Source organism: Bos taurus, chromosome 8, assembly GCF_002263795.3.
Source record: "Bos taurus isolate L1 Dominette 01449 registration number 42190680 breed Hereford chromosome 8, ARS-UCD2.0, whole genome shotgun sequence".
Taxonomy (NCBI): domain Eukaryota; kingdom Metazoa; phylum Chordata; class Mammalia; order Artiodactyla; family Bovidae; genus Bos; species Bos taurus.
Window position 1 is genome coordinate 52,134,238 of NC_037335.1, and position 25,974 is coordinate 52,160,211.

The 25,974-nt window shown below is 39.7% G+C and overlaps 1 protein-coding gene across 4 annotated transcripts in view; it reads left to right on the forward strand.

Moving 5' to 3' along the window:
- PCSK5 (proprotein convertase subtilisin/kexin type 5) overlaps positions 1-25,974 on the forward strand; it is a 519,623-nt gene that overhangs the window by 222,712 nt on the left and 270,937 nt on the right. For all 4 annotated transcript variants that reach the window (XM_024996182.2, XM_024996184.2, XM_024996185.2 and 1 more), the window contains exon 9: positions 10,728-10,828. In XM_024996182.2, coding sequence (XP_024851950.1) covers positions 10,728-10,828 — 101 coding nt within the window. The remainder of the gene's footprint in view (positions 1-10,727; positions 10,829-25,974) is intronic.

A 25,974-nucleotide genomic window follows, 5' to 3' on the forward strand; every position in this document is an offset into this window, starting at 1 on the left:
GATCTACTGCTTACACTCGACCTCCTAGGGCCTTTCATCCGTGTCTCCTGTGATTGTGTGGCAGCTGCTATGTCCCCGATTGACTGGGTGGTCATTTAGGATTCTCCCACGGATGGACAAATCAATCATTCTGTGATGAAAAATAGGGCTTGAGAGAAAAAATGGACACCATGAAATAATGTCAATATCCTTGATTCGGTCATATTTCACTTTTCCCTAGTTGCTACTGATATCAAGACCTTTACTGAGTCACTCAATGTATAAAGTTATCTATGTAACTTTTACTTGGCTCTACCTTCTGTTTAACCTCTCCCATTCTCATGGCAGCCATTTGTTAGTAATTCTTCTGTAACCAATTCTCAGAATCTCTTATTTTGCCTGAATCTTCAAATTACCCTTCATTGGACAGGAGTGCTGTAGCTGTTTCAAATTAAAATCTCTAGCTGCAGACAGACCACTCAGTGGCTAAGTAACTTTCCTGGAATCTTGGTTTCCTTATCTGTAAAATGGAGGTAAAGCCAGTACCAACCTCATGGATTTTCATGAAGATAACAAGATACTGAGCATAAGATATTTGCATAGCTCCTATGGCAGCAAGCCACCTAGTAAGTGGCTGGTATCCTTGTTCCGTAAGTCAGGGTAGCTTTCTGCATCATGGGAACTGAGGCTGGTCATTATTCCAGATGTTGTTAATGGAGGTGCTTCATTTTTCCAATCTGTAGAACCATGATCTGCTCCATCCACCCCGTAAAGAAAGGCGCTTTGAAGGTGAACAATGTTGACTAACAGTTTGAACATGAGTTGGCGGCAGCATCAGCCTTTGGGGGTCCAGCTGCCCCTTTCCCTTCTAGATGTCAGAATGACAGATAATCCAGCTCTGCACTTGGGGCCTGTTCTCCACCGGGCTTTGAAAAAGCTGCCTCTGGTCCCTCAGAGATGCCCGCATCCTGTTAGTGGCATCTGTGATTGAGTGTTACAGGAACAGTGTCTCCCTTTGTTCTGGGGCTCCCCTCCCCAGGCCATCCATTTCCTTTTGTAATTTGTACCTTCTCGAGAAGAGCACAGTTGTCATTCTTCATTCATAGAGCACCTTTGTGAGTTGAACTGAGGCAGCCGCTGAGGATCCAGGAGAGAGGAAAGGTCTCACTGCTTCTGGGAAAGCACTTTTGTTAAATAAATTTTACTTGTCTTTTTAATGGTGTTCAAGCAGGAGAACCTTGCCCTGAGTTTCAGAATGTAGCCCAGTCTCCATCCCTCGTTTTCCTGCCGTCACTATCGATACAGTTGTGGACCTTAGTATTCCACTCATGCTTTAATAGATTGAGATCAGTGTTGGCCTTGAACCTTACTACAGCAAGCGAAGCATCCAGAGTGTCAAGATTACTATGATAAGAAGCTCCCCTATAAGCTAAATAGAAATCAGTGGAAATGACTGGCTATTATGAAATAATGTTTTTCTTAATAACACCATATCCATTTTATTCCATGCTGGGCATGTAGTCCTTTTGTAATTATATTGACATGTTGTAAATGTAACATTTTTTGCCCTTGTAATGTATACTTGGCAGCATGCTGTACACAGTCAATGTACCATCTCTTTGTATCCTCAGAACCCTATGGAGGAAATCAGGTATTGTACCCATTTTACTGATGAGGAAAGTAAGGATTAAAAGAAACACAGCTAGTAAGTAGTAGAGTCTGAATTCCAACCAAATTTGGGTTGAACCCCCAGCCCACCTTGTGACCAACGTGCTGTCATGTCCAGTCCAAGGATGTCCAGCATGGGGCTGTATGAAGGAATGGCATTTTTCTTGCCTGTTTGAGGTTCATTCACAGTGATCCAAAAAATGAAAACGTTTGTGGAATATATAGGCATCCATTGTTTTGTACTCCTTGGCCCAGTATTTTTTTTAATATGGAAGGTAATCTTAATTTTTAAGTATAGTACATTTACTTTCATTTATATTCTTGGAAACAGTATATTCAAGTTTTATACACTCCGAATACAATGAACAATTTGTTCCTTTGTCCTTTATATCAGCGTTGTCCAGTAGAATTTTCTGCTGTAATGGAAAGGTTCTCCACTTGTGCTGCCAAACTGGTAGTCACCAGACATATGTTATTGTGAAATGTGGCCAGTCCAATGGAGGAACTTTAATTTTAATTTGTTAAGTTTTAACTGATTTAAAATTAAATATCCACATGGGACTAGTGGTAATTACATCAAGCAGCATATTTTTATTTTTATGGCTCACTAATTTTGAATTTCATGCCTTTGACCTCTTCTTAATTGCCTCAGACAATCAGTCCTCTTGCAAAACACCTAAGCCCTTTGCCAGTCTGAGTTGCTAATTCCTATGGCCTGGCATTGAGCTCTCCAAAGTTACCACGCCTTTTGTGTGATTTCAAACCAGGACCCTCTCCTGTGAGACATGACATCTGGCAGGAATACTGTTTCTCCAGAAACCACTTTTTTTATGCCTCTTTTCAAATTTTTCTTCAGGAGGACTGTTCCTCCTCACCATCCCTTGAAAGAATGGTGTGACCCTCCCCTACACTCTCCTCTTTTATCCTGTTCAATTTTCTTTCTAGTGTCCTTAGAGCTACTTAATGTGATGTTACACATTTGCTTATTGACTATCCATTTTCCATACTAGACTGGAAACCACTTGAGGTTGAAGAGTTTATTTTGTACCTTCCCAGAACCTGAGCTCCATAAATGTTGAGGCATAACTGACTCTCAGACATTGGAAAAGGTAGAAGCATCGCAGGGGGTTCATATTGCGACAGGAGACAGGTGGGTATTCTCTCTCTTTCAGAGAATCTCCTTCTACTGGTAGAAAGGTTGGTGAAAGGCAAAGGGTATTTGACAATATATTTCACATAGGAAATTGCCTGCAGGAATCCTGCTACATAAAACTGTACATCCAACCGTTCTTAGTGTCAAGGAGCATTAAAGGTCCTGTCTTTATGTAACCCTTCACTACCTCCTGAATTTCTCCCAAGTTCTGTGTTAGAGATAAAGCTTTCCTCTTCCTCCAGTCATTCCATCATTAAATTATCTGCTTCTTTTGGAACTAGTTCAGCCTTTTACCTTTTTTTTTCTCTAGTAATTTGTCTCAGTGTTTGGAATATGGAGGCCATTGTATTCCTTCTCAGAGGGGTCTTGTGAGCCAAGGTTTAGAGAATGTATGCTCTGCTCAGCCCTCTTCTGATGTCATTTTATTCATTTGTGTTCATGTCAGACTTGCTGCCTGGGGTATCTCAGAGTTGGCCTGAAAGACCAATTCCACGTGGAGGAATTATCTTATTGCTTTTAATATTCCTAAGCAGCTACACATTTCCTTTTTGCAGAAAGTACCCTCTCTCACTACCCAATTCTTTATTCAGAAGCAGTCATGACTATCATCTTTCTGTTTCTCCTTTTGATTTGGGAAATGTCATGATTTTTCATGAGTCAAAGCTAGCAAATCCAGATGTGTTTAGTTTGTATGGACATTTGATCCATATTCTCTCAAGAATGTTAAATAGAAGGGGGGGAATTTATTCCTGAAAAGTTCTAATTTTGATTGTGGCCTGAGGGAGAATGGAGATATCCACCTGCTGACAGGGAAGGAGCCCTAGGGTGGTTCCCCTGAGATTGCCGGTGATAGTCTGAAACTGCCGCCTTTGCTCGGATTGGTGACTACACTCCATAGCTCAACTTTTTATTTTGCTGCCATTTCAGAATTTAATACTTCACCCCTTACTAGCTCTTTAGTGACTGCATGTCCTTGGGCTCATGAGTCTTTCTGAGCCTCCATTTCCTTAGTTAATAAATAGTATATCTCCCTTGTAGAGTTCTTGAGGGAATCAAAGGTAATTTTATATACACCGACGTGTGCATACACCTACACACCTGTTGTTCATTGCCCTCAGTCTCTGCACTTGCTGTGTGAGTCATTTTCAAAGCGGTGGATCTAGTGTTAGCAGTGCATCTAGTAAGAGGAAGGGTCTGCTTTAGCCCCGGAATTGTATATATACACATACACACATAATTTTTGTAGGCTGCTTATAAGTTTATATGAGTCTTATTTAGAAATCGATAAAAAAAAATAACCTTGAAGTCTTTCCTAACAAGTGGGAGAGTTTAAAATATAGAACAAAATGAGTGTAAAGTAGCTTGACGCTAGTAATTCAACGTAGCCAATACTGCACCTTTGCTCTGTACTCAGCACTGAACTGAACATTATAGAGATGCAAAAAAAAAAAAAAGATATAAGATGGCATCCTTCTTTAGTGATAGCAATCTCACATATATAAGCAAAACCTTACATTTGCACTCTACCGTTACAGATTCTCATTGCAGCATGGGAGTGGAATTTTGTGTGGCCTTGTCAGTCATGAATGAATTCTACACCAGTCTTTGTGACTTCAGTGAACACAGAAAGCTTTTAGTTGGTCTTCAGTTCCTTTTTATTTTGCTGGCTTAATAAATCAGCATCTCCTATTTTATTCATTAGCACATTTAAGACTTTGTTTCTGTCCTTGGAGCACATTTCTAATCTAAATCCAAATCGACACCAGAAATAAATTCAACCTAACAGACAGAATCATTTCATGTTTTAAAAATATCTCTTCAGCTGTTCTTTTAACAGATATGAGACAATATGGCACCTTCAAAATAAAACAGATCACAGGGTCTCAGGGAGATAGAAACTCTTAACTGTAGGGTTGCTATAAAGACTTGTCATTTATAGCCAGACTCAGTCTGAACTGAGATTCCCTGGAGAATTACATCAACAGGCTAGAATAAAAGATCCAATCAGCCCAAGTAATGAAATGTGAAATATTAGGAAATAAGAGCTTAGGATGAGAAAAAGGGATGGTTCTTCTCAGAGGGAGCCTGACTCAACCTGAACAATACCCACCCCTTCTCACCAGATCAGGACAACATCCCTAACTTTGCAGACTCCAAAAGCCATCTGCTACCCATCCTGGGACAGGCTGAAAATCTAATTTGCTGATCAAGACAGCTTTGATCTGGCATGGGGCCCGGTGTCATCTCCTGTTTCCTTCACTCTGATGGACAGAAATGATATTTTCTTGAGCAACATGAGAAGTTCTGTGGAGAAAAATTCTGTTTCTGATTTGGGTAGTGAATTTAGGGAATTTGGAGCATGCAAGATGCGCCAGCGGGACCAAACCCAAATTCTGAGACACTCTCTGAAATGGAATCGAAACTTAAAGTGCTTTGTTGTTCCTTTTTCACGTATCAAATCTCTGAACTCCCAGCCCCATGATGTGGGCTGACCCTTGAATGCAGCTTCTCCTTTAAATTACACTGTCAGAACTTGTATGTATGCATTGTGATTAATGGGGTTACCCCATGTGGTTCCAGTTTGGGCAACATCGTTTTTCTTCAAGATTGCTTCTTGGTGGTCTTTGCCTTTTCCTTCTAAAGATGGACATAAAAATATCCTGATACTGTGGCTTCTTTTAATGATGAAAACCCTGCCTTAGATCTTTCTGGTAATTTACACCTAAATATCTCCACCACTGACAGTAACTTCCTCTTGAAATGACCCAGCTGGAATTTTCACTTAAAGCAAGATGAGAAGGGAGTGAGGATGTTTTTGTTTCTTTTTTCTTCATTCCTTTTAACCTCCCTTCTTTCCATCACCTTCCTGTTCTAATCCCTTAACACCGCTACTCACTGCTCAAGTTTCATTTAGTGAAATTGATTGGGAGAAAAATATAAAAGCACGACAATGATGTTGTCGAATTCTACAAACCTATATTAATAGCATTTAACAGTAAATTGGTGTTTATATATAAAGGTACTGAGTAGCTTTTTATTTACATACATATCGTGTGTGTCTGTGCCTGCTGACTCTATTTTGGATGGGGTATTTGGCAAATCCAACATTATAAAACTTTTATTGTTCACGTTTGAGATTGGCTGGAGGTGGTTATTTATTAGATTCAAAAACACTACATACACACACTTGGAGTGTTTATTCTGGATTCATTTCTGTGCATTGAAAGCGGTGCATTCTGGTGCAGCTGAAGAATAAGCAAAGTGAGCCAAGTGGGAAAACATCATGAAAAATCTTGAATTCAGGCACAAGTCATTGAAAAAAAATAGAACTTGGCAAAGGAATGTGGCCATGAGGGTGAGGTAAAATGAGAAGAATGCAGGCAAGGCCATCTCTCAACAGCAGTGTATCTAGAGACCTGGAAAAAGGCTGTGCCTGTGGTGTTTATGCACTGACTTAAGGACCAGGCCTTTGGAAAATAAGGCTGCAGATTCACCCATATATTCGAATGAGATAGAAATCACTTTTGGATAGTCCATCCGTCACACTTCTGGGTATATATCCAAAAGAATTGAAAACAGGATCTGGAAGAGACATTTACACACCCATGTTTATTGCAGCATTATTCACAGTAAGCAAGAGGTGGAAGCAACACATCCATTCATCTGTCATTTGCCCATTGACAGATAACTCAGTAAAGAAAATATACTATATAACACAATGGAGTTATGGAATATTACAGTGGAATATTATACAGCCTAAAAAGAAGGAAATCCTGCCATAGTCTACAACACGGATGAGCCTTGAGGACATTACTCTAAGTGAAATAAGCTAGTCACACACACGCACTCACACAAAAAATGCTGGGTAATTCCACTGACATGAGGTACCTAGAGCAGTGACACTCATAGAAGCAGACAGTAGAATGGTGGTTGCCAGGGAGGGGGGTGGGGAGTTGATTAATGGGTAGAAGTTCAGTCCTGCAAGATGAAAATGTCACAGGGCTCTAGAATTGCACAACAGTGTGCATGTAATTAGCAATACTGTAGTGTATGTTCTTAAAAATTATTAAAATAGTAAATCTGTGGGTTTTTTTTACCCACACCCCCCACAAAAAGAAATACCTTTTTAAAGTCAACAATTGAATATCTCGGAAGTTTCTTTTTTAATTTTTAAACATTTTATTATTGGCGTATCATAGCTTTAAGGGCTTCCCAGGTGGTTCAGTGGTAAAGAATCCTCCTGACAATGCAGGAGACGCGGGTTCGATCCCTGGGTTAGTAAGATCCCCTGGAAAAGAAAATGGCAACCCACTCTAGTACTCTTTCCTGGAAAATCTCATAGACAGAGGAGCCTGGAGGGCTACAGTCCGTGGGGTCTCAAATAAGTCAGATGTAACTTGGAACTAAACAAATGACAACACAGGTGCTTTATAATGTTGTGTTGGTTTTTGCTGTACAGCAAAGTGAATCAGCTGTAAGTTACATACAACTCCTCCCTCTTCAGCCTCCCTCCCACCCTACCCCCAAACCACCCTCCTAGGTCATCACAGCACTGGACTGAGCTTCCTGTGCTATGCAGCAGCTTTCCACTAGCTATCTATTTTACACATTAGTGTATATATTTTAATGCTTCTCTCCCAATTCTCCCACCCTCCTCTCCCCACATCATGTCCCCATATCCCTTCTCTACATCACATTTCTTTTCTTGCCCTGCAAACAGGTTCATCTGTACCATGTTGCTAGATTTCATGTCTATACTTTCAGTTCAGTCACTCAGTCGTGTCTGACTCTTTGTGACCCCATGGACTGCAGCACGCCAGGCTTCCCTATCCATCACCAACTCCTGGAGCTTGCTCAAACTCATGTCCATTGAGTCGGTGATTCCATCCAACCATCTCATCCTCTGTCATCCCCTTCTCCTCCCGCCTTCGATCTTTCCCAGCATCAGGGTCTTTCTAAATAAGTCAGTTCATTGCATCAGGTGGCCAAAGTATTGGAGCTTCAGCTTCAGCATCTGTCCTTCCAATGCATATTCAGTGTTGATTTCCTTTAGGACTGACTGATTTGATCTCCTTGTAGTCCAAGAGACTCTCAAGAGTCTTCTCCAACACCATAGTTCAAAAGCATCAATTCTTCAGCACTCAGCTTACTTTATAGTCCAACTCTCACATCCATATATTAAGCATTATGCATAATGTATACAGTATTTTTAATGTGTATGCATTAGTATATAGTATTTTTTTCTCTTTTTGACTTACTTCACTGTGTATGACAGACTTTATTAGGTCCATCCACATCACTACAAATGACCCAATTTCATTCATTTTTGTGACTAAGTAGTATTCTATTGCATACATATACCACATCTTCTTGACCCATTCACCTGTCGATGAACATTTAGGTTCTTCTGTGTCCTGGCTAGTGTAAATAGCTCTGCAGTGAACATTGGTGTACATGTGTCTCTTTGAATTGTGACTTTCTCAGAGTATATGCCAAGTAGTGGGATTGCTGACTTATATGGTAGTTCTAGTTTTAGATTTTTAAGGAACCTTCATATTCTCATAGTAGCAGCATCAATTTACCTTCCCACCAACAGTGCAAGAGGGTTTCTTAATGGAGAAACAGGTAGGGCTCTTTTTACCCAGATATCTCTTGAACATTCACAGTGTGGAGGCTCCATGGATGGCCGGCTAATCAAATCCGTGAATCTAGAAACAACTCTCGCTGCTTGCCAAACACACTGTCAGCCTCTTGCCCAGCAATCAGTTAGTCCAGAGAAGAGTACAAGACTCTTCTCTTCTCTACTGCCACCATATCTATGTAGTTATCTATATTTTTGTTCTTTCTCCTACTTCTTTTGTATCAGCACCTCTCTAGGATGGCTAAGCTGGTAACATTGTGTGTGTGCGTTCTAACTCACTTCAGTCGTGTCCAACTCTGTGCGACTCTATGGACTGTAGCCCACCAAGCTTCTCTGTCCATGGAATTCTCCAGGCAAGAATACTGGAGTGGGTTGCCATTTCCTCCTCCAGGGTATCTTCCTGACCCAGGGATTGAACCTGTGTCTCTTAAGTCTCCTGTGTTGCCAGGCGGGTTCTTTACCACTATCGCCACCTTGGAAGCCCCAGCTGGTAATATTAGAGGTGTCAAAAGGCATTAGGAACAGACAGTGAGCACTGATGGTGTCGTGTGAAATGAAATCACCAAGATGTCCATCTCGTTTTATAACTGATAATTAGAGAGTCCCTTCAGACATCCTCACCCAACACCAAGGAAACTTTTAGGGGAGGATTCATTTCTAAGCAGTTATGCATTCGTTTCTTTTGGTGATGATCAAATTTCTTTCCGAATCAGCTTATCTGCATACTTCTCTTGAAGGATGCATCTTAGAAAAGCAGGGCTTTGTTTTCGCCGCCTCTGTCTCCCTGCACCTTTCTGCTGATCTTTCACCTGTTTTCCTTTCTTCTTAATTTTTCTTATAATTTTATTTGTTTATTTATGGCTGTGCTGGGTCTTCATTCTGTGTGGGCTTTTCTCTAGTTGCAGCAAGCAGGGCTATCTCTAGTTTTAGCGCCCAGGCTTCTCATTATGGTGGCTTCTCTTGTTGGGGAGCACAGGCTCTCAGGTGCATGGGCTTCAGTAGTTGTGACAGAAGGACTCAGTAGTTGCGGCTCCTGGGCTCTAGAGCACAGGCTTCGTTTCTCTGCAGCATATGGAATCTTCCCAGATCAGGGATGGAACCCATGTCTCCTGCATTGGCAGGCACATTCTTTACCACTGAGCCACCAGATATGTCCTCACTTCAGTTTTCTTATCTGTAAAATATGGGCAATGTGCTTATCTTGATGCCTGAGAAAGCTTTACCAGTGTCTTTCAATAGTGCGATGTGAGTCCTACTAAGTTCATCTCATAAGCCTTATACCTTCCCAACAGGAGGGCTGTTAGTCCCAAGGAGGGAGCGCAAAAATGGATTCTTATCAGGGAGGAAGGATTTTTAAATCTTAGCTGTTATAATGGTTTGCAAAATCTTTTACCCTGATGCTTCCTTTTGCTGGTTATGAAGAATCTGCATTTTATTTTTCTTCCTTCAGGAAATGATCATGAAACACAGGTTGAGAAATCCTGCCCTTGCTGATGGGCATGTTATTCAACCACAGCTAAAGTGAACTGGCTTCAGACCAAGAGGAGACAATGATCTGATTCTTACATTTTGGTTTTCAAAAAAATGGAAAATGGCTAATCTCCTCTAGTGTTCAAGCATGTACTTAGGGCTGTTAATTTCACATCAATTATACTGGCTTCAACCTTGTTTTCAGTGTTTGTGTTAAATGTGTCAGGATTTAAATCTTGGTTCATCCGAGTCACATTTCTGTGTATCCTAAAAATCAGTCTGTAAGCAAATGTTCCTTCTAAAACAGAACAAATCTTTTGCTTGCACCTGCAGCTTTTCCATGGTGATAGTTCTAGGAGGGCAGGAACAAGACCCTGTACTTTTATTCCTTACGCTGATCATGCTTAACTCAGTGTCTGGTGATTGGCTCAACATGTTTGATTATTTAAAATGTTGGAGTAATAAAAGTACATTGATATTAGCTAGAGCTGGGACCAGAGTGAGGCACGTGAGGTGGCTAGGTGTAGATTTTAAGGATAAACTCGCACAACCTGTGTGTTTCTGGCCAAAGGCTCACCTTAGTCTTGACCCCAGTTGTAACACAAGTGGAATCCAATTTCCAGACCCTTCCCTTTGCAAAGTTGATTTACACAGGCAATTCTCTGGAAGTGATACGGTCACAGGAGCACAGGAACCAGGAATTTAAAACAACTATTTTAACACCCCTCCATTCCAGTTTTATGAGTACATTTCTTTCTACTTGCATGTGACTCACATTGACTCCAGAGCCCTAAATTTTCCACTTTTGTCTTCTAGATCACTACGGACCTGAGGCAGCGTTGCACGGACAACCACACAGGGACATCAGCCTCAGCCCCCATGGCTGCAGGCATCATCGCACTGGCCCTGGAAGCCAAGTAAGCCTTTACCTCCATTTGTCTCCACTGGTGACAGCCCCTCAGCTCAAGGACACTTTATCCCTTCGTTAGTATATAATCCCTAGCACAAGCCAGGATATAATCTTCACAATTCCACCTTTAAAACTTCAAAGAATAGGGCTTAACAAACGGTTCCCCTATATTAAGGGAAAAGGCAACTTTTGGGGTTATCTTCTTAAAAAATCAAACAGTGTAATTACTTTATTGTGGAGTCATAGTGTAAGCTTGCCAGTTGGCTGCAACACTCTTCTTGCCTTGTTGAGGTTTTTATTCTAGTCTGGGAATGTTCTGTGAGTCTCAGAACACTTAGGTCTGCCTACTTCTGGGCCCTTTCCCTGCAGGTCAGCAATGCAGCTCAGATTCCATGACAATAGAATCATCACAGACTCACTCTGGAGAATAACGTATGTCAAGGGTCATATGATGGGAGCCCAGGAAGAAAGGCAACCCGCTTACCATAAAGCCCTGTTTAATGTAGTCAAATCTGGTGTTTCAAAGACCCCTTTGAAAGGCCCCCCTCAGGTTATTTTAGGTTCTTGGATTAAATTTGTATGGTGACAGTTTTCGTCTCTTCTTTCTCTAAGCACCAATAGTTTAGTTTGTCTTAACTCTTTGAAAACCCAGTAGAGATCGACACTTTCTTATCCTCAATTTCAAAAGCCAAAATGCCCCCCAAACTGACAGTTGTTTTTGCAGATCTGACACCAAAACTCATTTGATGGCAAAGCTTGCCCTAAACTAATTTGAGGCTATTTACAGTTTTTCTTTATTGTGAAAATTCATACATTTTCCTGCAGAAACGTTAATGTATTTGATTACGAGGTGCTGGCTTGGACCTCACTGGAAGTTTTGTGTACTACATGCTAAGGACACCATACCTGAAAAAATCTTGAATTCCAAACACCTCTGGTCCAAGAATTTTGTAGAAGGGATTGTAAACCTGCACACTGAGGCCATCGTACAAGAGGGTCATGACAAAAAAGAACTGAAGTAATGACATTAAGTGTTTTTCCAAAAATAGCTTTGCACCACTGCCCTGGGGAGGACTGGAAAGATTCTTTCATCTAAATCTGATGTAGAACAGTAGCAGGTGACAGGAAAAGAATATAAGAATCATGACGAGACTTGGGCATTAATAAGAACAGTACAGTTTCATTCTCAGTATGCAGATGACTTCCCAACATTTGCAGCTGATTCTTTGTAAGGCAAACAGCCTCTGTAAGGCAGTTGGGCCTCAATGTAATGTGGATTCAGTCAATTGCTAAGTCATGTGTAATTCCTTGGACTGAGACAGGCAGAAGAACGTAGACTTGGGGGATGGTGCTCTATTAGCACATTTGAGCTGCTGTGACAAAATACCATAAGCTGAGTAGCTTATGAACAACACTTATTTCTCACAGCTCGAGAAGCTGGAACAGCCAAGCTCAAGGTGCCAGCAGATGCAGTGTCTGGCATGGACCCACTTCCTATTTGGCCTTACGTGGTAGAAGGAGAGGGCAAGGGAGATCTCTCACATCTCTTATAAGAGCACTGGTCCCATTCAAGAGGGCTCCTACATTGTCACCTGATCCCCTCCCAAAGGCCCCACCTCCTAATCCTATCACATTAGGTGTTAGGTGTCAACATATGGCTTTTGAGGGAACACAGGTATTCAGACCACAGCAGGTACCATATCTTTAGGTGGCCTCCTGCCCCTTAGCATTGACATTGAATGTTTGGGTTTTTTGGACAGTGTTAGCTAAGTGTTAAATCATCTCAACATATTATATCTTTTAAAGTGTTTAAAGTTTAGCAAGGAACTGGCACTTATCCTGTTCTCACTTTATAACCTTTCTCTGGACTGTTGTGACAGCACATTAAGTGTATGTGTTTCTAATTTGGTGACTAAATTGGCTTTTGAAGAATATATCATCTTCATTCTGAAATCTGGGTTGTTTCTCTGGAATATTTTTCTGTCCACAAAATACTGAAAGAAAATCAGGAATCCTTCCTGCATCTCCCTGTTCCCCTATACCCCCACCAAAAAGAGATAAATAATCTCAAACATGGCAACCAAGTACTATAACTATGGCTATACAACCACATGCTACTTAGTTACTTAAAATATTACTATAACACTAATATTTTCAGCAATAATTCCTTTAACCGCTATTCAAGCTCAAATGAAAAATCCTTAATTTTATGCCTCAAAACAACACACTCAGTTGGATAAAGTTGCTTTGGGTCCAGGGAACACACTGGAAAGCTGCCTGTTTTCTTTTCCCTTGCATTTTGAGCAAATTTTGAGTATTTTTTTAAGATTGATTTTTGCCAAAACTGTGATAGGTGGAAGTTAAGTTCGTAAAATACAGTTTAGGTAGAAAATCCACTATATTTTAAGGTTTTTAATGGTCTAGTCCAATGATTTGGCCACAGTATATAGTAAACAACCTGATCATATGAGAAAGAATAAATCTTTCCATACATCTCCATCAGTTTGTTCTACAGGCCAATCTCTGCTTGTAAGTGAAGCTGAACGTTAGGGGAAAGAGGTCTGAGTACCTAAAGAGTGGGTCAAACATGGATAAACTAGCTTCAATAAGCAATAGGCCTCCACAGGAGAAAAAGGATCTGAAGCTAAGAAATTGTAGTGAGGAACTCAGTTAACAGTGTACCATGGTTGCAGTTCTAAAGCTAAGTTTAACCCTGGCAAGTGTACGTCACCCAATCACTCAGCCTCTACCACCAGTACTTCTTAGCAACACTTCAACACTGGTAATATTTTGAGATTCAGCCTTTACTATCACACGTTGAAGAGCCTGATAGTAGTTCCCCCTTATCCATGTTCCAAGACCCACAGTAGATGCCTTTAACTACAGATAGTACCAAGTCCTATAGTACTATGTTTTTCCCATAAGTACATACCTGTAACAAAGTTTAATTTATAGATTAGGCACAGTAAGAAGTGAACAACAATAAGTGAAAATAGAACAATTATAATAAAACACTGTACTAACAGTTATATGAGTGTGGTCTCTTTCAAAGTATCTTTTGGAACCGTAGAACTGTACTTACTTTTCTCGTGATGCTGTGAGATGATGAAATGCCTCCATGATGAAAGGAAGTGAAGTGAATGGCATAGACATTGTGATGTAGTGTTAGGTTACTGTTGCCCTTCTGATGGTGCATAAGAAGGAGGGTCATCCTTGGGTGATCTGGATCATCACGCCATGGTTGGGGATCCCAGGAGAGACGGAGCTGGACTGTATGAAATTTCATCACACTACTCAGAATGGTGTGCAATTTAAACTTATGAATTGTTTCTGAAATTTTCCACTTAATATTTTTGGACCAGGCTTGATGGGTAATTGAAACCACAGAAAGAGAAAACAATGATTGGGGTGGGGAGGTGGACCACTATACTCCCTTATAAAAGGAGGGAAGAGAGAGACCCAGAGCTGGGCAGAATTCTGGCCCAGAACTCTGGCCAACACTTCGGATACACACCGCCTGCTCAGGTCTGATGAGTCCCTGAATGAGGCTGAGTGTTCTGCTGAAAAACTGCAGGCATTGACTGCCAGTCCCCATTCAGCTGCATGTCTTAGCTCTTCCTGTCCAACGAGGAGAAATGCGTCATCTCTCACAGTGTCACTAGTTTCGAGTAGTATTCACTTGGGGAAAACTCTCACCTCCCAGCTTCCCTGCAGCCTGCTTCCTTTACATCCGCAAGTGCTTGCCTGCATCAGCAGATTTGCCTGGATCAGTAGGATTATGGCTCTTACTCTGGATGCTACTCCAACCATTGACCCCTTTGCCTTCTGAGTCTTCTTGTTGCCCTAAGGTTGGAGCTTTTCTGAAAAATATTCTTGGGAAACTAAGGGAAGAGAAAATAAATATAAGACATAGAGACAAATCAGTTAAAAGTGTTCTGATCTCTTATCTGAATGCAAAAAAAAAGTTTGATCATTAACTCTGCTGTAATAGGACTTGTAGGCCATCCTTATCCTATAGGGTTTGTAAGAACATGTGTTGCAACAGTCTCCACTGTAACACACTGCTGGACACTGTGGTAAAAGTGCACCATTCCCCAGACTGGAAGGATTCTCAGATCCTCCAAAAAGCTGCCTCCCTTCCTTTTTTGCTCTGAGTCTGATCCTCTTTAAGCTCTACAGCCACCTCTGACAGTCTGATCATAACTTTACCTCTCTAATTACTAGGCAACTTCCCCCTGTTCCCAAGGATGCTCCCTGGGTGAAAGAAGCTCTAAATATTTTCCCTTCTAAAAATCATGAGCGATTTCAGAAGAAGAGAAATCACTGGTATCTTAAAGGAGAGAAAACTGTTTCTGTGTTGGGGTACCCTCATCACATACGTATTGATTCAGAGACTTACAATATTTCTCTAATTTGGATTTTGTGCATTTGGGAGTAGTTTTCTGTTTGTTTTTTTTTTTTTTCCGAGTGAATAGGGAATATGTAATCAGTGACTACAAATAAATTATCATTTGGGTCATCGCTACTTAAAACGATGTCTTTTTAAATAGTATAACTGAAAACATTTAAGTAAAATGTGTCCTGGAAGCAGGTTTCTTTATTTTTTATTGAAGTGTAGTTGATTTACAATTTTCTGTTAATTGCTGCTGTACAACAAAGTGGCTCAGTTTTATATATATATACATATGTATATACACACATTATTTTTGAAATATTATATTCCATTATGGTTAATCATAGGATGCTGAACATAGTTGTTCTCTGTGCTGTACAGTAGGACCTTGTTTATCCACTCCATGTACAATGATTTAGGTTGGCTAACCCCAACCTCCCACTCATGCCTCCTCCACACCCCTCCACCTTGGCGACCACAAGTCTTTTCTCTGACTGTTGAGTCTGTCTCTGTTTCATGGATAAGTTCCTTTGTGCCATGTTTTAGATTCCGCGTGTAAGTGATATCATATGGTACTTGTCTTTCTCTTTCTGACTTGCTTCACTTAAGAATAATAATCTAGTTGTATCAATGTCACTGCAAATGACTTTATTTCGTTCTTCTTTGTGGCCGAGTAGTATTTCATTGTATATGTGTGTATACCACCTCTTCCTGATCCACTCATCTGTTAATGAATATTTAAGTTGTTTACATGTCTTAACTGTTGTGCATAATGCTGCTCTGAACATAAAGGTATGTGTATCTTTTTGGTTTAGAGTTTTGTTTGGATATATGCCCAGGACTGAGATTGCTGGATCATATGGGCATTCTGTTTTTAGTTTTCTGAGGAACCTGGGAGCAGGTTTCTTAAATGAAGAAAGTAGTGAAACATGACTAATAGTTTTGAGTGAACAACCTAGAAAAACATCAAGTCACATTTGTAAGGTGCTTTGTATCTCAGTGCTAGTATATATTACCAGTATTCCAGACAAGTAGAAAGAAAAACTATGTTGCTAGCAAATGATGTTTTATATAAAATGGTTTATAAAATAGAGTTGAAATAACTGATATTCATAAAAACATAGTGTTCACAATCATAAACTCTGTTTTACTGAAAGTTTTCCTGCCTTGAGTCTGCAACTATTAGCAGAGGAAAGCCATTTTCATAGAATGTTTTATATGTTAAATTATCAGCATTAGCTCAAGAAATTCAAAATATAAGTTCACCAAAGAAACCTTTTTGCCTTGAATTGCAAGTGGTCTCTCATTGGAAATTTGAATAATATGAACTTGGCAAACTAGAAATGTTGCACAGTGAATGGTAAATAAAAGGGACAGAGTTGGGTAGAAACATCTGAAATTATTTAGGACTGATACAAGGAATCTGCCAGGAATTCTTGTTTTAAGTGACCTAAAGCCTTTTCCTCAGATTTCATATCTCAGGGACCAGAGGGAGAGTGCCCTTTGAGAACATATAATATATCTAGATCTAAATAAATAAATTGGGGTGGTACCTACTATTCTGTTCTACTCTGTATTCTATAATATGTTTTCCATTCTATACATATATCCAATATCTGCATGTATGTATTCTGTGTATACTAAAAATAGACCCAGTACATTGAATGTTAGCTCTCCTTGGTATCTGCTAATTCACTTCTTTCCTGTCTGACTTTTTGTGACCCTATGGATCATAGCTTGCCAGGCTCCTCTGTCCATGGGATTCTCCAGGCAAGAATACTGGAGTGGGTTGCTATGCCTTCCTCCAGAGGATCTTCGCAATCCAGGGTCTCTTATGTCTCCTGCATTGGCAGGCGGGTTCTTCACTACTAGAATCGCCTGGGAAGCTTGCTGCCCTTGGTATGCCACATATATGCATGCATACATACGCACACATTCCTAGGTAGGCTCAGCTACTTTCTTTGTCTTATCTGTCTGTTCTCTCTTATTTAAATTGTCCTATGACCATTGGTTTACAGAATATACCATATAGATATATCTAGAACAAGATTGTAGAATGTATATAGGAAGAATATACTTCTCGATAACTTAGACAATTTCTATTCTTGTACAGAAGATGTTTTTGTATATATTAGCTTCCAACAAGGCTTAAATTCTTTGAGAGTAAAGATTGTGCCTTACAGTCTTTATTAATATATATGTAATCAATATCTATTGTATTTTAAAAATAATTTTTTAAAGCATCATGATAGGAGCTAAGTGAATTAGGCAGGGCATAATATAAATATTTGTAAAATATGTCATTTGTTTTCAGAGGATCTTTTAATCTCATTAGGGGTGCAAATGGACACTAACATTCATGTCTGAACAGTTTAAGAAAGTCATTGAAGTAGTTTTGGTGGAAGGGTGGTGGAGGGTGCAGGATTTGGATGAAAATCTATACCAGACTTGATCCAAATTGGAACCTTTGTGTCGTGACACCTTAAGTACAATGTTTTAAACAAGGTCAATTCTAAATAAACATTAAATATCCATGTATTTCAACCTTCTTGTTTTTTGTACAAAGGAAATGAAGTTAACGGAATTGCTCAATTTCATATATTTTTACTTTTCAGTTTCTCTCCTTGATACTGCCTAGCAACTTCTCCCATGCACTGTTCCAGTTCATCCTACCCAGTTTATTTATGATTCTTTAGAACTGGGCTTAATCTGGGTAAAATAAAGACATGATGTTATGCCCTCTTTTAGCTTCTAAAAGAAGTTCCTTTAGCTTAGATCTTCGGTGAAAGGGATAATGTGAGACATAGAAAGATCTACACGCAAAGAATTAAAGACGTGTTGGGCCACAGGATGATTCACACCATATGCTGTTGGTTTCAAAATACTATCCCCAACATTCTTTTCTTAGGTAATTAAACCTACCATCTGCATGTCTTATGAGCCCCAAATGTCCGTCTGTATAAACTGTATGCAGTTCCCATTTATCAGCCACTTCTTGTCTGTTTTACCTTTCACTGTAATCTCTCCCTTACTCATGTATACTTCCAATGCAGGAAAAATATGGGCCACTGCCAAAAAAATTTGAAATGCAATTATTTTGAAAAGTTAATACATAAGACAATTGAAAGGGAGTCTGGAGTTTTTAACAAACAAGTTAAAGTAACTCATTGAGGGGTTCAAAGTTCTCAAACCAACCGTCTTGAAGGGAGACCACATAGGAAGTATGTGATGGGCATAAACATTTCTAAATATTGGAGTGAGCATCTTAGGCCTGATACCTTGTAAACTGTTCTTATCTTCTTTGTTTTGTTTTAATTAGAACCACATTTCAGGATAAAATGTTCCATTAACAATTCTCCCAAGGGCCACATTCAGCTATATGAAATGCTGCAGTGGGTGGAGAGCATGAATGCATTTGGTTATTGAGGTAAAATAACAGTGGATATACCAGTTCTTTCCTTTTAGGAGGGTTTTATTTATTTCAACGAGAACTTAGCACATGCACAGATAGTGAGTATACAGGCCTGTATGCCCAGGATCTGTGTAATTACAGGGTAAAGAAGGAGGTATTACACATGCCCTTCCTTTCACATACTCTTAATGTTTCTCATGTAGTGTTGTAGTTCTGGCATAGAACTGAGCTGAGATTTCTGGCATGAATGGCTGGGCTATATTCTGCAACAAGGGGACAGAAAATGAAAACGTAGTCAAGGAGGAGGGCTGAAAAAAAGGGGTTTGTGAGGTAAAAACAGCACATATTTCCATATGAGGCTGAGCAGACAGAAAAGGGATGTACTGCCCTGGGTTGTTCCCTATAGTGAAATAATTGTAACCAGACCCACAGAGCAGTTACCACGGGCCTTCTGCCAGGACTGTGCTTGAAAATAGCTTTGTTATGTCTACACACACACAGACAATACACTGTCCTCTAGCACTTTTCAAGTTCAAATATTGTAGAGCCAATTTTCATTGAACTCAACTTTGTAGCTTAACTGATGGTCAGTGGTTTAAAACAATGGACCTTTCAAAGTTATCCTTTACTGCTAGAAAGGTCCTGGTCATTAGGCTTAGTCACCTTGTATTCTCTTGAGATTTAGCCAGTGTTTTCCATCTCCTTCCTAAGATAAGGAAACTAAAAAACTTGATGGATGATTGAGTTGCTCAGAGACTCAACTGAGAACAGAGAAGCTCTCAGGTTATTATTATTCACTGAAAGTATGTTGCTCTTAATACTGTAATAATAAAGATTATTTCTTATAATAAAGGTTATTTCTTAATAATAGTTCTCAGTCTTGTTGCAATCCCCAGAGTTTTTCACATATAGCTGATCAAATGTCATTTGCAAGTGTCATATATAAAAATGTCTCAAGTTCTAAATATTCAAATTCTGATTTAACATAAGCAGTAATGCTGAAAGATCGGGGGTGGGAAAGGTCTTTACAGTGTCCTCTGGGATTTGACTGATTTGATAGCACTGATACCATTATCTGTGATATGCGATCCTCTCCACCACCTTGACAGAAAACTGTCTGAAAGGACACTATATCTGAGAATTCTATAAGTAATGACACCACTCTGAAAAAATACACGTTAAGAAGTTTCTCCCAGTTTAAGTCCACACAAAAAAGAGGAGGTATAGAAGAAAGGAGTTCGGAAGGAAATTTCTCATTTTTCTTATCTCTGAAAGTTGTATAAAGGGACGATGGGTATTGGTAACTCTACACAAGGACATCACCAGATGGCTAACACCAAAAGCAGATTGATATGTTCTTTGCAGCCAAAGACAGAGAAGCTCTGTACAGTCAGCAAAAACAAGACCAGGAGCTGACTGTGGCTCAGACCATGAACTCCTTATTGCCAAATTCAGACTTAAATTGAAGAAAGTAGGGAAAACCACTAGACCATTCAGGTATGACCTAAATCAAATCCCTCATGATTATACAGTTGAAGTGAGAAATAGATATAAGGGACTAGATCTGATAGAGTGCCTGATGAACTATGGATGGAGGTTCATGACAGTGTACAGGAGACAGGGATCAAGATCATCCCCAAGAAAAAGAAATGCCAAAAAGCAAAATGGCTGTCTGAGAAGGCCTTATAAATAGCTGTGAAAAGAAGAGAAGTGAACAGTAAAGGAGAAAGGAAAGATATACCATTTGAATGCAGAGTTCCAAAGAATAGCAAGGAGAGATAAGAAAGCCTTCCTCAGCTATCAATGCAAAAAAATAAAGGAAAACAATAGAATGGGAAAGACTAGAGATCTCTTTAAGAAAATTAGAGATACCAGAGGAACTTTTCATGCAAAGATGGGCACAATAAAGGATAGAAATGATATGGACCTAAGAGAAGCAGAAGATATTAAGAAGAGGTGGCAAGAATACACAGAACTGTTCAAAAATGATCTTCATGATCCAGATAATCATGATGGTGTGATCACTCACCTAGAGCCAGACATCCTGGAATGTGAAGTCAAGTGGGCCTTAGAAAGCATCACTATGAACAAAGCTAGTGGAGGTGATGGAATTCCAGTGAGCTATTTCAAATCCTGAAAGATGATGCTGTGAAAGTGCTGCACTCAATATGCCAGCAGATCTGGAAAACTCAGCAGTGGCCACAGGACTGGAAAAGGTCAGTTTTCATTCCAAACCCAAAGAAAGGCAATGCCAAAGAATGCTCAAACTACCGCAGAACTGCACTCATCTCACACGCTAGTAAAGTAATGCTCAAAATTCTCCAAGCCAGGCTTCAGCAATACATGAACTGTGAACTTCCTCATGTTCAAGCTGGTTTTAGAAAAGGCAGAGGAACCAGAGATCAAGTTGCCAACATCTGCTGGATCATGGAAAAAGCAAGAGAGTTCCAGAAAAACATCTATTTCTGCTTTATTGACTATGCCAAAGCCTTTGTCTGTGTGGATCACAATAAACTGTGGAAAATTCTGAAAGAGATGGGAATACCAGACCACCTGACCTACCTCTTGAGATATCTGTATGCAGGTCAGGAAGCAACAGTTAGAACTGGATATGGAACAACAGACTGTTTCCAAATAAGAAAAGGAGTACATCAAGGCTGTATATTATCACCCTGCTTATTTAACTTATATGCAGACTATATCATGAGAAACACTGGGCTGGATGAAGCACAAGCTTCAAGATTGCCAGGAGAAATATCAATAACTTCAGATATGCAGATGACACCACGCTTATGGCAGAAAGTGAAGAACTAAAAAGCCTCTTGATGAAAGTGAAAAAGGAGAGTGAAAAAGTTGGCTTAAAGCTCAACATTCAGAAAACTAAGAACATGTCATCCAGTCCCATCACTTCGTGGGAAATAGATGGGGAAACAGTAGAAACAGTGTCAGACTTTATTTTGTGGGGCTCCAAAATCACTGCAGATGGTGACTGCAGCCATGAAATTAAAAGACGCTTACTCCTTGGAAGGAAAGTTATGACCAACCTATATAGCATATTCAAAAGCAGAGACATTACTTTGTTAACAAAGGTCCGTCTAGTCAAGGCTATGGTTTTTCCAGTAGTCATGTATGGATGTGAGAGTAGGACTATAGAGAAAGCTGAGCGCTGAGGAATTAATGCTTTTGAACTGTGGTGTTGGAGACTCTAGAGAGTCCCTTGGACTGCAAGGAGATCAGTCCTGGGTGTTCATTGGAAGGACTGATGTTGAAGCTGAAACTCCAACACTTTGGCCACCTGATTTGAAGAGCTGACTCATTTGAAAAGACCTTGATACTGGGAAGGATTGAAGGCGGGAGGAGAATGGGACGACAGAGGATGAGATGGTTGGATGGCATCACCGACTTAATGGACATGAGTCCGAGTAAACTCCGGGAGTTGGTGCTGGATAACTCCGGGCATGCTGCTGTCCGTGGGGTTGCAAAGAGTTGGACATGACTAAGCGGCTGAACTGAACTGAACATAGACCTTAGATGGAATCATTCATCCATTCATTCATTCAGCAAACATGTATTAATGGTCTGCTAGTTATCCGTTCCTATGCTAGGTGTTGTGAATTGATTGGTAGATTGACAGAGGTGGAACTTTCATCCTATTTGGTGAGGCAGTCTATTAAAAAAAAAAAAAAGCAAATCATAAGCACTAAGAAAAACAGAGTAGGATAACAGAGAGTAGCAGGTATTTTTGCATACAGTGGTTAAGGACAGATCTCTGGGAGGAAGCAACATTGCAGCTGATTCCTAAAACAGGAGAAGAACCCTGTCTTGTAAAGAACTGGCCTGTGCATTTCAGGGAGAGGGAGGAGCCAGCTAGGAAGACCATGTGTTTAGAACAAGGTTTCTAGTTTTGAATAGTAAGATCTATATGGCTAGTTTGAGGAGAGGGTTGGAAAAGTCCAGTTTACATATGGCATCATAGTAGGTAACCATGATAGAGATCTATGGAGTCTTCTAAGGAGGCAGACTTACTTTGATTAAATTTTTTAAAGATCATTCCAGATTCTCCTCAGAGAAGTCCTAGTGTGGGAACAAGACAGGTAAACCATTTTGGAAGTTAGAGCCATAGTTCAGGAGAGGTTAGGATAGCCTGATCTAGGTGATGGTAATGCAGACAGAGAGAAGTGGATAGATCTGCTGTACATTTTGCAGGTATAGCAAACAGGGAATTAGATCATGTGTTTGGGGAAAGGAAAAATTCAAGTCTGAGTTCTAGTTTCTCAGCTGAGCTCTTGGGTGGATTACATACCGTTTATTGAAATAAATACCCTTTATTCCTCAAATAGGATCCTGAGAATTAGAAGAAGCAGAAATGCCCAATGGAATAAAATACCTAGGTTTACAGGTCTTGTGACAAGACCTGTAGCAAATTTCTCCTGCAATTACTGACTGTGTATCAGCTCCCTCAAAGTGTATTAATTAATCCTCAGGAAATACTTCACTGAGACCATGATGGCTATAAATGTCTAAGAAAATTTACATTTTAAAAAAGAGAAAGAAAATAAAGAGAATAGATTAATTTATATTATAAATTGCTCATCTGCTGCCATATTCTTTAATATAAGTAGAGTCTTAATAACAAATTAATTTTTATGCATTTACACCATAAAATTGCTTAGCAAATCTACTGATGTATTATTGGGTTTATAAGAAGTATGTAAAATTCAGTATTTATATTTAGTCTCATGAGGGTTTGTGGATTATATTCATTGCCAGGAAATTTTTGTTCTTGATAGTGTCTATGGTAACACTCCAAATACTAGCAAATATAATTTAACTTGCTAGGAATAAAAGGAGCTGACTTTTTTCCAGGGTTCATTATAGTTTCACATCATAATCTGGTACTTAATCACTTTAATCACAGCATATTTCAGTACATTCTGCAAAATGACTTATTGTCATTATGGCTTCCTCAAATACCACTTTGTATTTGAAGTTTCTTAGCTCTATATTGAAACCCAGTTAAAATTCAAATCTGTTTTTATACCAATTGTTCTTGGGCTGCATTTTGAATCAGTCTTGCCTATGCCCACATTGTCTTGACCTACAGCTTTTACTTCTCAGACATTTTGTGTCATTTTTTTCAGAAGAGCATACTTGTTCCTAGTGACACTAGCATCTAGTTTTTGTATTTAAGTGATAACTGCAGATGGTGACTGCAGCCATGAAATTAAAAGACGCTTACTCCTTGGAAGGAAAGTTATGACCAACCTAGACAGCATATTAAAAAGCAGAGACATTACTTTGTCAACAAAGGTCCGTCTAGTCAAGGCTATGGTTTTTCCAGTGGTCATGTATGGATGTGAGAGTCGGACTATAAAGAAATCTGAGCGCCGAAGAATTGATGCTTTTGAACTGTGGAGAAGACTCTTGAGAGTCCCTTGGACTGGAAGGAGATCCAACCAGTCCATCCTAAAGGAGATCAGCCCAGGGTGTTCACTGGAAGGACTGATGTTGAAGCTGAAACTCCAGCACTTTGGCTACCTGATGCAGAGAGCTGACTCATTGAAAAGACTCTGATGCTGGGAAAGACTGAGGGCAGGAGGAGAAGGGGACGACAGAGGATGAGATGGTTGGATGGCATCACCGACTCGATTGACATGGGTTTGGGTGGACTCCGGGAGTTGGTGATGGACAGGGAGGCCTGGCGTGCTGCAGTCCATGGGGTCGCAAAGAGTCAGACACAGTTGAGCGACTGAACTGAACTGGTTTCAGCAGACTTTCTCTCTTTGTAAAGAATTTTAGTTTTAATACATTTTGCCATCATCAATATGAGAGACAAATAAATAAGAGAAATACACATGACTGATTAAAAGGCATGTCATTTCACTAACATATAAGATTTATTCATCCTGACATCCACAAGTCATTTGTGCATTTGATATGTCAAAAGTTCAAAGCAACAAGTTTGTAGTGAAATAAACTATGATACCTGAAATAAAGCATGCAAGAAAACAGAAAGACATTTTGTTTTTGGAAGATTAGTTCCTTATCATCTTGGATTAAATTTTCATTTCTCTCTTCATTCTGATTCTGAATCTTATTGAGTAACCATATGTGTGAGATGAAGTAAAGTTTTATGTTCTTTGCATATTATAGGGAAAAACCCCAGTATGCCTGCAAAAGTTGGTACTGCCATCATAACCAGTAAAGGTCATAGCACATCTGCCTGTGACATACTGTGTATAGGCAAAAGATTCTTCTTGCCACTGGCCCCAACTGAGTGTGACAGTAGTGCATACAAATACAAGAAAATAAAATAAAAATAGCTGTCAGCTTTTATTGAATTCTTACTCTTTGCCAAACATTGTGCTCAGTATTGTCATTGGTCATCCCATTTAATCCTCAAAGCAGTGCTTGTAAGGTAGACAGTATCACAGTATTTCAGATGTGGAAACTGAGGCCCAGAAACTTGCACAGATAAGAAGTTGAACTCAAAGTAGTGTGACACCAGAGGCCACCATTACATTACATCATCTATCTATTTTAAGAGCCATAATAAGACATGATTTACAAATGGCTGCTTTGGAGGATAAGGGCTGAGAGTATGGAGAAGGGTGATGAAATTTTGAACAAAGATGATTTAGGAAGACTTTACAAAAGAAGAGGGACTTGATCTATACTTTGAAAAACACTTTTTTTTTGTAGTGGATTCACAGTGTTGTGTTAATTCTGCTATACAGCTGAGTAATTAAGTTATATATGCATTTTTCATATTCTTTTCTATTATGGTTTGTCACAGGATGTTAAGTATAGTTCCCAGTGCTATACAGTAGGAACCTGTTTATCTGAAGAAAGCTTTCTCAGCTTTAATGTGCATGTGAGTCATATGGAATATTGTTTAAAAATGCAGATTTTGAAGTCCTCAAAATACTTTGGGTGATTCAACTGCAAGTGACCCATGGATCATAAGAACACCCCCACCTGACTGTAAGCTCTCTTGAAACCGGGTATTCTGCTGTAGACCCAGCAAGAAAATCAGTGTCTGACACATGGTAGGCAATCAAATACTTGTATAATAAAGAAATGAAGGAAGGGAATGAAGGAAGCAGGCTAGGAGGAACCTCTCCCTTTGGTTTTTCAAAAGTATAGAAAGATACCTATTCAAGTAGCTGGAGTCAGTAGGGTGTAATGACAACAAGTTTAGCCTTAACTCTCTTTTTGTTGTTGTTTAGTCATGTCCAACTCTTTCTGACCCCATGGAGTGTAGTCCACTGAGTTCGTCTGTCCATGGGATTTCCCAGGCAAGAATACTGAATGGGTTGCCATTTCCTTCTCCAAGGGATCTTCTTGA